General features: G+C 27.2%; 1 protein-coding gene and 1 pseudogene across 2 annotated transcripts; both read left to right on the top strand.

Annotated features, from left to right (window-relative positions):
- Nucleotides 1-6,326: 6,326 nt before the first annotated feature.
- LOC126549023 (uncharacterized) lies at nucleotides 6,327-8,744 on the top strand. Of its 2 annotated transcripts, none has more exons than XM_050197320.1 (5): nucleotides 6,327-6,806; nucleotides 7,035-7,211; nucleotides 7,285-7,404; nucleotides 7,987-8,167; nucleotides 8,574-8,744. In XM_050197320.1, exons 1-5 carry the CDS (start codon nucleotides 6,664-6,666, stop codon nucleotides 8,613-8,615), a joined length of 663 nt encoding a protein of 220 aa, XP_050053277.1. In that variant the 5' UTR covers nucleotides 6,327-6,663; the 3' UTR covers nucleotides 8,616-8,744. The 2 variants fall into 2 exon arrangements, with proteins under 2 accessions (XP_050053277.1, XP_050053278.1); XM_050197321.1 differs by lacking the exon at nucleotides 8,574-8,744 and adding an exon at nucleotides 8,272-8,396 and having other exon boundaries at nucleotides 7,987-8,203.
- A 5,132-nt stretch (nucleotides 8,745-13,876) lies between these two features.
- On the top strand, nucleotides 13,877-14,751 carry LOC126550797 (F-box only protein 11-like; annotated as a pseudogene).
- Nucleotides 14,752-14,783: the final 32 nt, after the last annotated feature.

Genomic DNA, 14,783 nt, shown 5'->3' with positions numbered 1-14,783 from the left:
CACAGTACTCTTTTGGAACTCTAAAAAATTAACACAAAAAACGTCAAACTGTTATGTCAAATAATAAGTTTTGCTATTTTTTTGAATTTTTGAATTTTTTTTTCAAAACTATTTTCATTTGTCAATGAAATGAATATTAGATTTTATCGATAGAGATTTCATGAAAAAAACAGTTTTGCTTAACAACATGAAACAACATATTTGCAATTTAGTAATTTCCAGTATTTATGTTTTTAAATATTATATTTTATAATCACCATTCACCACTCATAATAAATTATAGTACCAACAAACGCCATAGGATAAAAATATTACTTTAATAAAATTATATAATTATAAGTAAATATTACAGATATAAACAACTTGGGCAATGTTTGTTAAAAACATTATTATTTATTATATTTTATTTATCTATTATTTTATTCGCTTCATACTAAAATCTTAGGTAGGTATTTATCAATCTCTATAATATATATCTAAAGGAAAGTGTACTTTAATAATAATCAATGACTAGCTGAAACCGCTGAGTATGAAATGAGTATGAAATTTAGTCAGTAGTTTCATTTTATGATGTAAATAACCCCTAAGAAAGGATTTTTCAAAATGCAATCTCTACAGGGGTTAAAAGTGGGTAAAAGGGGTAAAAATGAAAAAAATTGATAGAAAATTATATTTTTATTTGCACTTTGGCGAATGCATTTGCTAAAATTAAGTAGTTATTGTTAAAACTGTATCATAAAGATATTACAGATATGTTATTTAACTTAAGGGTTAGAAGTTATAATCTTACGTAAACACATCTTGCAGGGTCCGCAATCCATCTGTGGTGAATTGCCTACCCGATAAATGACAATATATTGCTTATATAATTATGTTTCATGGGTAACGACAAGCGGAATGGCTATAATATAACCTGAGTCCTGAATAACTCACTGAGACTAGTAAATGTGGAGCCTGAAGGCCTGAACAATGATAGATCAATGCTTTCAATTTACACTGTAAGGTTAGGTTAGGTAGGAACCACAAATTTAGTGAGCTGCAATAAGATAGCATTTTAAAGTGGTGGTTGAACAATTTTTTGAGATTCAAAATGGTTAATGAAAATGATTGAATTTTGAAAACCATTAAACCAATTAATATTAAATAACAAATTAAACAAAGTTTGAATCATATTATAGAGTTGGCATTTTTAACGGGCGACGAAGTACACGGGGTCAGCTATAATTGTATATAATTTTAAGATCGAGTTAATCTAATGAGATTATTTAATTTGCCACGGGTAATACGGGATCAGCTAGTAATATTAATATAGGTAACAAATTAACAACATGTATGATGATTCCTAAAATTGTTTTATACTTGTACATAGGTGTAGGTATCTATTAAAATTATATTTTGTATTATATGGTTTATTAAAAATACATAAATCATTTGTTTTTTTTTTTGTTATATAGATATGTATCTCCTTTATATATATCCATATAATTGTATTTAATTTTTTTTAATATAATTACGTGTACCGAAGTCATTTTCTGCGAATTACTGTAATGTTTATTTCAATTTCGATAATTTTGTATTTATAGTTTATACTATATAATATTATATTGTCATGACATCAGTGTTTAAATTGAAATAATTAAAAACGACTTAAATGCAGTACTTACTTATCTATATTTATTTATTTATTTGATAAAATTAAAAAAAAATGTAATTAAATCATTAATCGACAGAATATTAAAATGGAAAAAGTTTTGCATGAGTAAGTAATACATAAGATAAACCTCGCCTAATTTTAATAAAAGCTTCTTTTTTTAAATTAGAGTAATTTAATATGTTTCAACCGATTTGTTGTAAATGTGGATTTAAGTCTATAGAATATTAAAAAATATGTTCAAATATGTACTTATTATGTCATTTACTATCCGAAATCATAAACATAATGTTATTTTATATTTAAGGGTAATACAGACATAATAGGTATAATGTATATAGATAATTCAGATTTTGGTTATGATATTTCGGTGTTTATTTTATAGATTTACATTATATATATAAAAAAAAATTTTTACGAATATTATTTTCGTAAATTTAAATACTGAATATTTAAATTTGCTTTCGGCATAACTAATTTTAAATCTCATATATTTGTATTGCAATTTTAATAAAAGTAACATTACCTACATTTAAAAGAAAAATAATTTAATTCGTATTATTTTTATAAATGATTTAAAATAAATTGTTATAGACATTTTTTGTTAATTCTTAATATAACAATATGATTACAGAATTAAAATAATTAAATACTAAGAAAAAATTTGAATTTATGATTAATAAATAATTAATAGTACTTTTGATATAGTAAAACGACATTAACTTTAAAAATAACTTCAATTAAAGTATAAAAAATATTAACACTAAACTAAAAGCTATTAATTAATTTATCTCTTTTACTTACTTACTTATATATTAATTATAATTCCCAACAACTTATTTTATGATTGTATGTGTATATATGAGCAATTTTGATGGTCGAAACTTAATCCTTCGCCAAATATTATTCATAATGTTTCTTTCTTTTTTTTTTTTTTTTTAAAAAAAAACGATATTTTGCGGCTATTTTTAACGAATTTTTTTCTGTATTTATATTATATTAGTACTACTAATTTAGTAGTAGCCAGTAGGATACTAAATAGTAGCATAGAACGATAGGTAAATGGATTATATTATTATATGATTATTATTTATTAGGTATATAACTAACTGATGATGTTTGAGTTTGCCAATTTTATACAAGATTCCTCATAAGTTGTTCTTACAGCGATTGGAGCGTGTATATAATGTTTTTAATATTGTAGTACCTATTCACATTTTTTTATGAAAAATAACTTAGGACAGTAAATTTGTTCACAAGTCTTTGACCAATAATTATAGTACCTACCTACGTTTGGTAACAGACGTATTGTATGTATTATAATATATATTTAATGTTCTGGCCTAACAGTTAAAATTGTGTTTGGAAATATTTATTGGCTGAATGAGCGGTTGCCGGATTTTTATTATTATTATAATATCGTGCGTGCATGGCAACAGCCACCTATTAATTAATTTATTCTACACTTTTGTATCAGTCAGTATTGTTATTACTGTTTAGATTTGAATGATCAGAAATTTTCAATACTATAGTTCGAATTTTATTTAATGTCCATTGAATAGATATGGGAACTCTGAAAGTCGAACCAGAATCAAATGCATGATGCACAGCTGGTAAATTGATTTTATTAAAAAACCTACAAACACATTCATTTACGTAACATTTAGTTAAAACAATAAAATGTCGATAAAGGTTTTCTAACTATTAATTTTTAATATTTAAATCTAATTTAGAGTTAAATACAATAATATCTGCATATCACTATCAAGGACATAAAATAAGTGTATTTAAATTTTTAAGAATATCAATTATCATTTTACAATTAGTTATCAATTTGTCTAAATTATCTCAGTCTTAAAAAGCTACCTACAGTAAATAATATTTTCTTTTCTTTGCTGTCAGAAGTGATAATTTCACATATTTACATAACCAATTGTTCGTTTTAAATAAAATAGTTTAAATAGCTTTACTTTGAAATTGAGTACTTATATATTATATAGTCTATAATCTACGCGCACTATGATAATTATGAATCTATTTAATTATTAAAATTTGAATAATATCTATAGGTACCTAATATATTGATGTACAACTTACCTATTTTATTTGTATAATATAATATATGTATGACACTTATTATTATACAATACATATTAAGTTATATATTAGTGTATATTAAATAAGTTGTAAGTACCTAACTATAAAAGAAACATTTATTTCTTTATTCTTAATGACATTTTTGATGTATTTATATTATATTAGTTGAATACTACTATTTTAGTAGTAGCCAGTAGGATACTAAAGAGTAGAGGAGAACATTGTAGGTAAATGATTTTTATTATTATATGATTATTATTTATTAGGTATATAATTAACAGATGATGTTCGAGTTCAGTTAAAAAACTTACAAGTTATTCTTACAACGATTGGAGAGTATAATATTTTTAATATTGTAGTACCTGTATTTTTTTATGAAAAATAACTTAGGACAGTAAATTTGTTCATAAGTCTATGAACAATAATTATAATTTCTACCTAAGTTCACGGTAATAGACCTAATATATATATTTATAATAATATATAAATTTAATGTTCTGGCCTAACAGTTAAAATTGTGTTTGGCAATATTTATTGGCTGAATGAGCGTTTGTCGGGTTATTATTATTATTATAATATCGTGCGTGCATAGCAACGGCCATCAACTTATTTATGTATTCTACACTTTTCTGTCGGTATTGTTATTTTTTATATAGCGGATGAACTCTTGAAGCCGGTATTGAGATCGCGTACGAAAATTATCTTATAAAAGAAATATTCTTTGTCTTCTGTAAACAACCATCAACAACCAGACCAATTTCATGAAAAAACTAAATTATTCATCTCGTGCCGAAAAATGGTCAAAGTGTTGTATGGACGCGACTACAGCCACTACTGCCTAACCAAAAATAACAATATGACTCTGTTGTGCATGTATTTCGTGACTAATAAAAGGTAATAATATTCTTAATAGAAATACAAAACTATTTTCGGGAAAACATGAAATGGGTACTTTTTATTGACATTTCAAAAAAAAAAAACTTTAGTCAGAAAAATCGAAAAAAAGCCAAAATATTTCAATTTATACAGACAACACTAATATAAACATTTGGTGAAAATGTATATTATTTACTGTGATTCGTTTTTAGTTACAAACATATAAAAAATTGATATTTTTTTCAAACTGTTGGAAAATTCTTACTTTTGAGCTGTATAATGTAGCTAGGATATTATTCTATTCACTATAACATCGGAAACTACCCCCGACGTTTAAAATTGAAGCATTATTTTGACACAGACAGCATTTTTTTTATACAGACACAAAAAAAAACCCACACATACATAATTGTAAAATCAGTACATTCATCACTTCGGTCAGAATCATTAAATCAGAAGCTATTCAATATATATATATATTTTACGTTTCTATTAATTATATAAACTTGGTATCTCAACTAGAATAAAGTACAATGAATGGCTAAAAACGTCTGTTTACGCTAATTGATAAGACAAAAATGTTAGGATCACCACGGATGTGACAAAATATATATCGTATTTATAATAACATAAATTTAATGTTCTGGCCTAACAGTTAAAATTGTGTTTGGCAATATTTATTGGCTGAATGAGCGTTTGTCGGGTTATTATTATTATTATAATATCGTGCGTGCATAGCAACGGCCACCTACTTATTTATGTATTCTACACTTTTGTAACAGTATTGTTACTACTTTTTAGATTTGAATGATCAAAAATTTTCAATATTATAGTTCGAATTTTATTTAATGTCCATTGAATATCTATTCAATATATTGGAACTCTGCAAGTCGATACCAGAATCCAATGCATGATGTACAGGTAAATTGATTTTATTGAAAAAACCTACAAACTCATTCATTGATTTACATAACATTTAGTTAAAACAATAAAATGTGACAAAGATTTTTTAACTATTAGTTTTTAATATTTAAATCAATTTTAAAATTTAGTATAATATATTTGAAGCTGACTATCGAAGACATAAAATATGTGAAATGGGTCTCGACGCATATTTGGTGCCTTAGTCTGTCCTACTGTCCTAGAATGATAATTTTTAATGAAAGAAACTAAATTTTTAAGAATATCAATTATAATTTTACAATTTGTTATATAGGTATAAGTCTTATTTATTTCAGTCTTAAAAAAACTACCTACAGTAAATACTATTTTATTTTTTTTTGCTGTCAGAAGTGATAATTTCACATATTTACAAAACCAATTGTTCGTTTTAAATAAAATAATTTGAATAACTTTACTTTGAAATTGAGTACTTATATATTATATATTAGTCTAAAATGACATTAATTTTGTAAAAATATATTCTTGGGTACTAGCAAGTTTTAGTATTTTATATTTTTAATATTATATTCATAGATAAATACTATATATATTTAATATTTTGTATGTTTAATAATATTATTTATTATGGCTGATGATACAAGGTATAATGTATAATGGCTATTATCATGGTTATTTTTTTATTATTTATGTTGAATTTAAATTATAATAAATAATCATGCATATAAATTGCACAATTGTACAGTTATTTAGTTTGTCTTATTATTAAATATTCTTTAATCTTGTAATCCTCCTCCCACGGGACCCACCTTGTCGTGGTGGAGGAGCTTGCGGGCCTTTAACTAGGTCTTACCAAGCGGTCCCAACCTCGGTACTGACCTTAAGTGGTTGGTATCGGAGCTTCCTCTGGCCTTGGCTGGCTGGAGGTGGCAGGTCGGAGGCAACCTACTCGCGATGAGCAAATGCCCTAAGGGAAGGAAAACCCTGACAAAAAACCCCTCAACTCCCAACTCGTCAAGGGGGTCACTTGGCACGGAGGTAGTTACGTGTCAACGAGGATCCTGCAGATACCTGGCGCCCTCTGCAGTACACAGCCTTCCCCGTGGTACGCTGCTCTGCCACGGGGTGACCACCCCTTCATGCCCACTCGTGGGAACTATATGGAAACTAAAAAGAAACCAGGACCACCAACTGGCCAATTGGTGGACGGGAGCCAACCCGTTAAAATGGACGGCTTGGCAGACGCCGTAAAGTCTGCGACGAAGGATCGAATTTCTAATCGGTAATTTTTAAAATAAAACTAAAACTAGTGCATTATATTAATCAATAATATTTTTGAATTAAAATTCACGTTAATGTTTTATAAGACAATTAAACAACTTAGACTCTCTAGAGAATAACATAACATAATACACATTTCAATGACACTACTGACGAATTGCAGTATTTTTTTAAAACTTATATTGCTTGTAATAAAAGTTAAGAAATCTGTCTGTTAATTCCAATATAGTACTCAACCTGCTCAATCGTCTATCAACAATCAGACCAATTTCGTAAACAAGCCGAATTATTCATCTCGCGCCGGTAAAATGGTCAAAGTGTTGTATGGACGCGACTACAGCCACTACGGCCTAACCAGAAATAATAATGTTACACTGTTATGCACGTACTTCGCGACTAATAAAAGGTACATATTTTTATACCTTAGAAATACATCAATTTTGAAGTTTTAAATTTGACATATTATTATGTTTTTATAGGGATCGTAGATTCCCTAATAGATTCAAACCAAATCAAAATGAAACCTCGAGTAATGACTTCCATTCAGATAAACGTAAATTATGTACTACTACACCTATTAAAAATGAACAGATTAAAATGTAAGTGATATTATTAGTTTCTTTTAAAAATTCATTAAACCAGCATTATAAATTTTGAAAATATGCTAAAATTATTGCATCGTAATATAAAAAATAATACTTTTTCAAACAAGAATTTTCAATTCAACATTTTAATATATTAATTATTAATATAAATATATAGACCAAGGATGGCAAACATTTTGAACACTACGTGCTAAAAGTTTTTTTCATTTCTAGAGTGTCATTTTGAAAAATATTATAGAATTTATATTAAATAAACAATATATGATCAAAATATTTTTATCTATTATACATTTATATATTAATTTTTCGCGTGACACCTCGGGAACGCATGCCATGGTTTACTATTCCATCCCTGATGCATAATTATGGACAATGATTATTGTTTACTCTATGCTATTAATTACTTATTACAAATAAATATGCTAATAATCAAAAATGTATAAATTCACACTGATTATATTTTACTATTATACATATTGAACTATAACGAAAGAAAATCAAAAATTAAATTTGAAATTTAGAACTGCATTCTGAAATAAATTTATTAATACAGGTTTTTTTTTTTTTTTGTTACAGACAACCATATGAGAAAAAACCAAATAAAATTAATGCGGTTCTCGAAGGTCTAGGTTTTGTGTGCAATAATGACAAAAATATATATACAGATCGTGCATCACAAATACACTGTTATAATGTCAATAAACAATTTAATACCGGATACGGCACAAGAACTCATAGGTCACCTCCAAAGTCAAAAGTAAATATATTTTTACTTATTTAATAAAATATTTAAGTGACTAGAAAGAACATAATTTCAGATTACATCGCAAGTTTCAAATTATTTATTAATAAAATATTTAGATTAGTGATAGAAGAATTAAGAGTAATAGGTGTTAAATACTTTTTAACTAAATTAAAGCAATTTTAATTAAAATAAAAAAATAATAGTATAATACAAAACTAATATTTTTAAATTTGAGTCATTTAGTTATGCAGCTTGTTTATGTTAATACTACATTTGTAAGTTTATAGTTTATCTGATGTAATGTTTTAAATAACAAACCATAATGCAATAGTATCTTATCAATATTATTATAACTGTAACATTTATTTTTAAATTTAAACATATTTTTAACTAACAATAATTTTAAACATTATTTTAGATTCCAGTTCTTCAAAAACCTTTCACTAAAGTAAAGAGCTGATTTCTGTTACAGCATTTTTTGGAGATTTTTACCGGAATGCCTAGTAACTGATAGTTAGGTTTTATTTTTTTTAATAATTAATTTGTTTTTTTTTTTTTTTGTTCAAAATTATTACCTTTTATTTCTGAATTTTATTTTTTTATTTTTTATCGTGTATTTTATTATATAAAAAGAAAATAATGATAAAAGTTTCAATTTTATAATTAAGTTATTTTACTATGTTTAAATTGTATGTTCATGTTTTTTTTTTTCGAAATTTTATTATTCTTTAATTCTTTATATATTATATTATGTATAATATTATAAGCCAGTTGGCTACTTCATGAATACCATTCATGGTAAATTTATAATTTTATTTCATTTTTTTTTTTGGATAATTTAATTTTTTTTTTGCTGTTGAAATTTATAATTTTTTATTTCTTATTTTTATTTTTTATTGTGTATTTTAGTATATAAGGAGAAAAAAATGTTAACATGTTATACATATAACGAGTTTATACTCAGTGATATTAAATAAAATAAAATAAATATATTTTATGAGTTAAGTGTACATTTTTATAAGCCAAGGTTTATCTAATCTTAGATAATATTCAATTAAAAAATGTGTGGTTGGGATGATATTATTTTGATTTTTTTCTGGTAGACAAGGAAATAGTTCTCTTTTAAAATATTTATTGACCATTTTATTTTCTACTGAAATAGAAATATATTCTAATTATGTTATGGTTATCATTATTTAGCTAAATTATTAATCGAGTGTTTCAAAGAATAAGATAACATAAGACACATTTTACTGACACTACTAACGAATTGCAGTATTTTTTTAAAATTTATATTGCTTGCAATAAAAGTAAAGAAATCTGTTTATTAATTCACACTATATAATGCGTTTTGCTGGATTGCATAAAAAATTGATTTTAATTTAATAATTAACTAAAATTTAAAGATGGGTGCTTTTTATGGGCCAATAAATTATGTTTAATCAGTGTTGATCTATTAAATATTTTGTGACTGTTATGCAATCCATACATAACTACATAAATATGTTTTAGTAAAGAGGATATACATGACCCTTATTTTTTGTGTTTGTCTTACTGATACTTATAATAATGTATCTATCTATGATAAAATTTAAAGATTATTCTAATATTATTTAGGGCTTTAGTAAATTTTTTATTGAATTTTAAAATTTAAAAATCAAAAATAGCCTGTGTTGATTACTTATTAATATTATTACTTTTGAATTAGATATCTGGTCTATACACCAAAATGAAATGGATTTTTTTAAATTTAGAGTTTTATAAATTGATTTATTGTACATACCTAGTTACTTAATTGTATTCATTAAATCATAAAGATAAACGTCTTAATCAGGAATATAAAGATACAGCAGGTACATAATAATATGTGCATTCAATACGTTTTTTATTTCTTGGTATAGCTGACCGTTTTTTATAAATTATTTAAAAATTACATAATAAAAATAATTAATTACTATAAGAAATAATTTGAATTTATAATTAATAAACAATTAATAGTACTTTGTATACAGTAAAACGACATAAACTTTAAAAATAATTTCAACTAAAGTATATTATTAGGTACATTTATTTAAAGGTATTAATTATTTTGTAGAGTAATATAAATCTTAAAATATTTTTTTGATTAAAATAAATCATGTTTTGAAAAACTATCATATGAATTTTACAGTAAAAAATGGTTTGCCACTTTATAATGATCGATATCTAAAGTTATCTAGTTTACTTAGTCCGATTATGCGACAATACAATATTGTATATTTGTATTATACAACCATGCTACTATGACGTAACATTTCATATTAAATATGTTTTTATATCCTTAATACTCAATATGCATGTAACCTTAACGATTTTTATTGACCATAATATGTCTGAGGATACCAACCCCAAAAGGGTTTACGTCTTTGTAGTTTGTAGCCTTATAAATTATTATTCATATTATTATACCTTTTTCGTGTCTTACACTTATACAGTTTGACTAAATACAGTATAAAAAACACTATTGCATTGTTTACGCGTAACAAAATTAATTTTAAATAAATTATAAAGTTATTTAAGCAATAAAAAATTATTATTGATATTTATAGAAGGTATTCGTGGGGTAAATGAAAAATAAAATAATATAAATGGTAAATATAATTGAAAAAAAGTGGAAACAAGATTTCTATCATATTATATAAATGATGATTAATTATGTGTCCAGTCTGTATTTTCAGAGCAATAAATTCCTAACATTTGAATTATTAAAATGTGTATATGTATAAATAAAAAATGTTATAACATATAAAGAAACCATAACATATTTTCTAACTGTACATTCTAATTAAAGAAATAAAGTTTTCTGAGTAATCTTTGAAGATAGTCATTTTATACATAACTTCACTTAGCTGTATAACATATAAATAACATATAAATGTTAGATCCTTCATAATTTTTGTGTCTAATTAATTATCCTTTTTAAAACTTCCAACCAGAAGATGGTGTTAAATGAGTTATCTATCAGTTTAAAATAAAATAGAATGTAAAAAATTATTGTTTAGTAAAGAGATGAAAAATGTATGTATACACATTACATAATACGTCATAACCAAGGGCACATTTGGAAAATTTGCGCCTCTGGGTAACATATTTTTACCACCCCACCCTCTCTCTCTCACTCTCTCTCTCTCTCTCAAAAAAAAAAAACAGTTAATCGTATTAAATTTGTAGTCTTTATTAATAATTATAAACATAATGTAGATTTTGAGTTAACTGAAAAGTTATAAAAAGTTTTATAACAGTTTTTTATTTTCTGGCAAAGACAAATATCAAGTACGTAATTTTTCTATTATTGTCACGACTCATTTTGTGAATCAGTGAGATTTTCTTCGATGTTATTATATTTGTATCTTGTCATACCTGAATTATACCATTTTATTTTTAGTTATACCAAGTTATAACTAAAAAGTAAATAGCACTAAACGACTAAACGTCTCAAACCCATAAAAACCGCATCAGCATAAATGCATAAAAAATGAAAAATTAATACAGACAACCTGCTTGTTCATGTGTACACAAATTAATTGATTGAGTATTGAAAAAAAACGTACTTTCGGGTTGAATAAAACTCAAAAATGTTAGTTGAAAAGAAAACTATTGAAATGTAAATCGAGTTGATGATGACCGACGTCAGATCACGCCTCCGGTCGTTTCCACTCCCCCGGTGGCGGTGGAGGCTACTGTGGCGTCTGCGTTTGCGCCCTGCGACTCAGCGTTTTTGCCTCGACGGCCGCGGCGTCTGCGGCGCCTGCGGATCGATGGCGTCCTTGGCATATCCTGCGGATAGACTCCAACTCGTTTTACTGTCATCACGGAAGTGACTACAGCCATGGAAGCGACTCCGGCCACCGCCGGGTCGGGCGTGGTATATTCGACGATGAAAGTTTGTGTAAACCACTCGGTTGTTGCCACGATAAGCAGCTGGCCAGACGGACACCGGACCGTCACTATCGACTGGACGAACAGCGATCGGCAATCACCGTCGTCGTCCTCGATAGTGCCGGTCTCCGGTGCCGCCACCTCATCAAACAGTTTCCGGATTTCGGATATTCCCGTTGCAACGTACCGCTTCCCATCCATGTCTAAAGTACAGAGCGCGTTCTCAGCGTAAAAACGCCAGACGTCGTGTGGCTCGTTGTACCATTTGGTTAAAAAACGTCCAACTAGCTGGTGGCCGGCCGCGTTGTCCAGTTCGTAGTCCTCGACCGATCCCAAGCCATCGCCGCCGCCGCTAGAATTCAGCTCCTTCACAAAGGCACGATGCTCGCGCCGTTCTTCTAGCGGCGGCGGGTCAGTCTGGACTTCGACGGTACTCGATAAAGCGGGGACGATATCTCCGCCGCAACCGTTCGTCCACCAAGATTTTCGGAAAACCGTTTGCCTCATTATAGTGTTACCCATTTTCGTGAGATTTTTATTTGCTGAGTGAATTATAACGATGTTACCTCCACGCAACGAAACAATTGACAGAGCAGTCGACCGTTGTTATTATTGAAACTATGGGTAACATACTCGTATAATTATTAGAAAATAATATTATACTAGCCAGCAGCGATCTCTCACGAATCAACATTCAGAGCGTTATTTTACCACATATTATTGACATTTTTATTGTTCGCGAGTTTTTCGATCTGATTCGCGGCAGTTTGTTATATGTTTCCGTTGAACAGATGAAAAAAAAATAATTACTTTTTATTCGTGATACTTCATAATTATATTATATAAGTCAACATTTTAATTGATAATTACTCATTGATTAATCGGCATTATGTTTTTGCTTAATGTTTAGTCTAGTTTTTTTTTTGTGTTTGTGTAGAGCACAACCCTTGGAAAAGTTATTGGAAAAGTCAAATCAATGGTCCAGATCTAGAATGTTAGTTATCAAATAAGTAGGTATACTATGAACGTTGTATGATAGTAATATTATGTGAGTAAAGTCAATATATATTTAATTATTACTTATGTGTGTGGGTATAAATTTGTATTTAAATGATTATTTTTTACTTAAATATTTTCTTTTTCAGATAATAAATTCAAAGTGCTGCAGAGAAATTTCATTACTTAGAACTCAAAAACAAACCGTAAAAAAAATCAATTCCATTACGAAAACAATACCATTACAAAGTTATAAACGTTCAAGCAAGATCCTATACATTATTATGTATTATACATAAATAGGTTTTAGCTGTATGTGTATATAATCATGAATTACTCGTAAAATACAACTTAATTTAAGTTTAATTTTTATATCTTTATAGATGAGCATTTCTAAATCGAAAAATAAATAAATTAAAATTATCTACTTAACTATATCCGAAATAATGCGTTAACGACCAACGTAAGTAGGAACAATGTAATAATTTCGAGGAAATGACCGACATAATAACAGACTTGGGTAGTATTCTGAATACTTTTTTTTCAAGTATTCAATACGATATTTTGAATACTTCTTAAAATTAGTATTCTGATTACAGTATTCGAAATACTTTTTTAACGTCCAATCACACTTAAAAAATAATTGTATTTCTTTTTTCGTCATTGAAGCTTTTGTACTTGTATATAACTATATAAATAAAACGATATTATTATAATATTCATTTATAAACAATGAATTGAAAAAAAATATGTTTTTGTCATTGAAATCTAAATCTACTAAAAAAATTGAAAATGATCTTGGCCAGTTTATTGACAACAGAATTCATAGTAACAACTTTGCTGGTATTTGGATAGCTTTAGACAGCAATCTAACAATACGGCACAATGATATATAATTATTATGACGGACACCAATGAGGAATTTATATGTTTGGTAAAGGCAGAGGTATTATTGAACATATTACATAACAATATACGCGGAAACGCATTAGCTGGTACTAAAATTCGCACAAATAGTGATCCTATTGTTAGGCATAACAAAATACATCATGGTCAACATAGTGGAATATACATACATGACAAAGGCGCAGGAATCGTTGAAGAAAATGAAATACATGCAAATACATTATCTGGTGTTTGGATCAGTACTGGTAGTACTCCAGTTTTGCGCCGCAACCAAATATATTCTGGTAAACAAGTGGGTGTATATTACTATGATAATGGACATGAAACACTCGAAGACAACGATATTTTTAGTCACTTATATCCTGGTGTTCAAATAAGAACTGGTAGTAATCCAATAATTAACAAAATGGTGGAGTTTTAGTCGATAATGGTGGATTAGGAGTTTTGGAACAAAATGAAATATTTAATAATGCAATGGCTGGAGTGTTTATAAAAACAGACTCAAACTCAACACTTAAACGAAATAAGATCTATGATGGTAGAGATGGTGGAATATGTAAATCCAATGTTGGAAAAGGTATTTTAGAAGAAAATGAAATATTCAGAAACACTCAAGCTGGTGTATTAATTTCAACTCAGAGTCATCCCATATTGAAACGAATTTTTGATTGCTTAGCTGCTGGCGTTGAAATCACCAACAACGTATATCAGCCACTTTAGATAGTAATAAAATATTTAATAATCACTTTGGTTTACCAATGGTGTACAACAACTGAAAAAAATTAATAGGTAAAAATAATGAAAACTT

This window comes from Aphis gossypii, chromosome 1 (assembly GCF_020184175.1).
Source record: "Aphis gossypii isolate Hap1 chromosome 1, ASM2018417v2, whole genome shotgun sequence".
In the NCBI taxonomy this organism is placed as follows: domain Eukaryota; kingdom Metazoa; phylum Arthropoda; class Insecta; order Hemiptera; family Aphididae; genus Aphis; species Aphis gossypii.
This window is presented reverse-complemented; position numbering and strand designations above follow the sequence as displayed.

Bases quoted from the DNA above. Each gene is read 5' to 3' on its own strand.
- LOC126549023 (XM_050197320.1), top strand. From the start codon at position 6,664: ATGCCCACTCGTGGGAACTATATGGAAACTAAAAAGAAACCAGGACCA. The intron at 6,807-7,034 runs GTAATTTTTAAA...ATTCCAATATAG, and splicing joins AAGGATCGAATTTCTAATCG to TACTCAACCTGCTCAATCGT. The intron at 7,405-7,986 runs GTAAGTGATATT...TTTTTGTTACAG, and splicing joins AAAAATGAACAGATTAAAAT to ACAACCATATGAGAAAAAAC.